The 2,525-nt window shown below is 37.1% G+C and overlaps 1 protein-coding gene across 1 annotated transcript in view; it reads right to left on the bottom strand.

The window, feature by feature from the left end:
• The window catches only part of LOC135153656 (endoplasmic reticulum membrane sensor NFE2L1-like), a 14,900-nt gene extending 13,879 nt beyond the window's left edge, over window positions 1-1,021 (bottom strand). Inside the window, exon 1 of the mRNA XM_064097538.1 lies at window positions 319-1,021. Coding sequence (XP_063953608.1) covers window positions 319-399 — 81 coding nt within the window. The 5' untranslated portion in view covers window positions 400-1,021. The remainder of the gene's footprint in view (window positions 1-318) is intronic.
• Window positions 1,022-2,525: the final 1,504 nt, after the last annotated feature.

Below are 2,525 nucleotides of genomic sequence, written 5' to 3' on the forward strand. Positions count from 1 at the left end.
AGGATCAGTATTTACAGTAATAAAATTTATCTCACACTTTCACAAAACAAAGTGAAGCAAAGTTTGAGTATATATCTACATAAAAGAACTGTATTATGGATCATATTTTTATGATTTAGAATTTTAGATATAAATTGATCCATAGGCCTACATAAGAAACTTAATTTGCAGATAAGAATCTAAGTGACTGCCCTATTAATAGCAATATTATTCATTCAATCTCATTTTATGTCTTAGGAAGTATATTTTGTTTTCTCTGTTCTAAAATAACTTGAAGTCTTAATTACAATAAGGATCAAAATCGGCGATTCAACCTACCTCTTGAGGATCAAGTTGTGGTAGTGTTTTCTGGAGCTGTGGGACAATGGCAACGCCCATTTCATCAAAATCAACATCCATCTTTAAGAATTATTTGTTTCTCGATCAGGCGACGAAAGTGTCGAGGTACATTAAATAAAATGGTGGAATGTCACAGAATATTACAACGTTTTAGAGTGCTAGCTGGTACCGGTAAGAAGTGTACTGAGTACTGGTAATATTGTGACACACGTTATTCACGGAATGTACACGAAGAAAATAGGCCACGACACTCAAATCAAGGTGCATATAATTCGAATGGTGTCTACGACAGTTATAGCAAATCCACAGCCAGAGATGTATATTATATTGTTTCACAGGCACTTAAATCGTTTCCTTTAGTTTGTTGATGTATCCAAATCACTTTTCCCATAACTTTGTGGTAGTTGGGGGGCTTTTCCCTGTCTGGTTTTGCGTGGCCTACGGGATTACGATGGTATTTTTACTCCGTGCTCTGCTCTCCACCGATCTTCCTGACATCGCGCGCGCTGTTGATTTTACAGCTGAGCCAAGCAATTCCTGTGCACACGACACGGTTTGTTGACCCGCGGGTCGTGGTCTCTTTAATATGTAAATGAGGTTAAGGTATCGGCATTTTGACCAATCGGCAATATCAACGATGACATCATCTTCATCGCTGATTAAAATAGAACGACGAGACTTCTGTGACGTCAATACTCCCAAATTTGGATTAGAAATATCTCCCTTGTGTCTGTAAATTGTTATACTTACCTGATAATGTTCTATTTCATACACGAGAACTGTCATTGTTTTGATTAAATTATGTGGGTTATGTTTACTTTTTGTTGGTAAGCATTCAATGTTTTATCATCTTTGGTTACTATTTTGCAGTTCACCCTTGATTGGATCAATCAAAAAGTTAGCTGTAAATTATTAATCCCGGTTATTAATATAAAAGTAAAACTGTCGGGAATGTCCGTAGATGATCTTTTCAGTTACTTTCTTATAAACGATGAATTGAGATTTGGCGGTATTCTAATACTTGTAAGCACATTTCAACATTTTCCACCTCGTCTTTACATTTTTTACATGGTCATGAGATATCGATTAAGAACTTTTCCGCAGGTATAGTAACCGCACATATATCTATTAACTGTTATTATATAAAGCAAGGATAATGGGAACCAGAAAAAACAGCAAGAATGCTATAAAGCTTAGCTTCTTCATCAGAAGTCTCAAGTTTCTTAGAGTTGCAGTTTTTTGACAGAACGTTTAGAAAGATTCTCCTTTTATGTATGCTTTAGGTCTTTACGCTATATTCCACCACACTTTCCACAATCCTCTAACACTTTTATATGGGTATTTATTTTTCTTGGATGTGCAAATACTTTAATCAATATACATTGTACTTTTAATTATATTATGATTTGAATTAAATGCATCACCATGAGAGTAATAAAGACTATGAAATAATGGACAAATGTGGTATTAAACATTGCAATATGCTTCAGTGGCCCATAATGTGGCTCCCCAATGTTCAAAGTTTCCTGCAAAAAGTGCAACCCATATACAAGTCTGTTTATTTCAAACTAAGGTGATCAGTCTTGTTGGTCGATCGGTCGCTTCGCTCTCTCCATACAGATGTTCTTGAGTATTTCATATATTCTTGCCCCACCTCCACATGAAATTAAAACTATTGAATTCGGCCATGATTGTACATGTGATTGTCTACATTACATGCAGTTGTCCATGCAATAACTAATGTTGGCATATCAGACAACTTTAGAGTCTTGTGTGTTTTTCCCAAAGAAATAACAAGCAATCTTCTATGCGCAAATCCTAATATTATACGAGGTATTATAGTCCAGTGAATATTGTAACCAGTATCAGCTCTCAGATCTCTCCTCGTTTTTTTCCAAATGTATCCCCCCCCCAAAAAAAGAAGATATTATCGTATAGGCCCCCCCCCCCAGGGGGGGGGGAGGCCGGGGGCTACTCAGTCGAACTATAACACGATACCTATATGTGCCACACCAAAGTCGAAAATAGGGGGCTCTGAAACTGAATATTGGTCTTTATAATGGAGGTCTCCGGAACGGCCCTTGAATCAATAGTTGCTAATAATGCATTGCTCTGGAACTGACCACATCAAAAATGGGGGTCTCTGGGCTCATCTTACTCCTCGTCGATCGAGCTCGCCGTACTGA

Source organism: Lytechinus pictus, chromosome 3 (genome assembly GCF_037042905.1).
Source record: "Lytechinus pictus isolate F3 Inbred chromosome 3, Lp3.0, whole genome shotgun sequence".
In the NCBI taxonomy this organism is placed as follows: domain Eukaryota; kingdom Metazoa; phylum Echinodermata; class Echinoidea; order Temnopleuroida; family Toxopneustidae; genus Lytechinus; species Lytechinus pictus.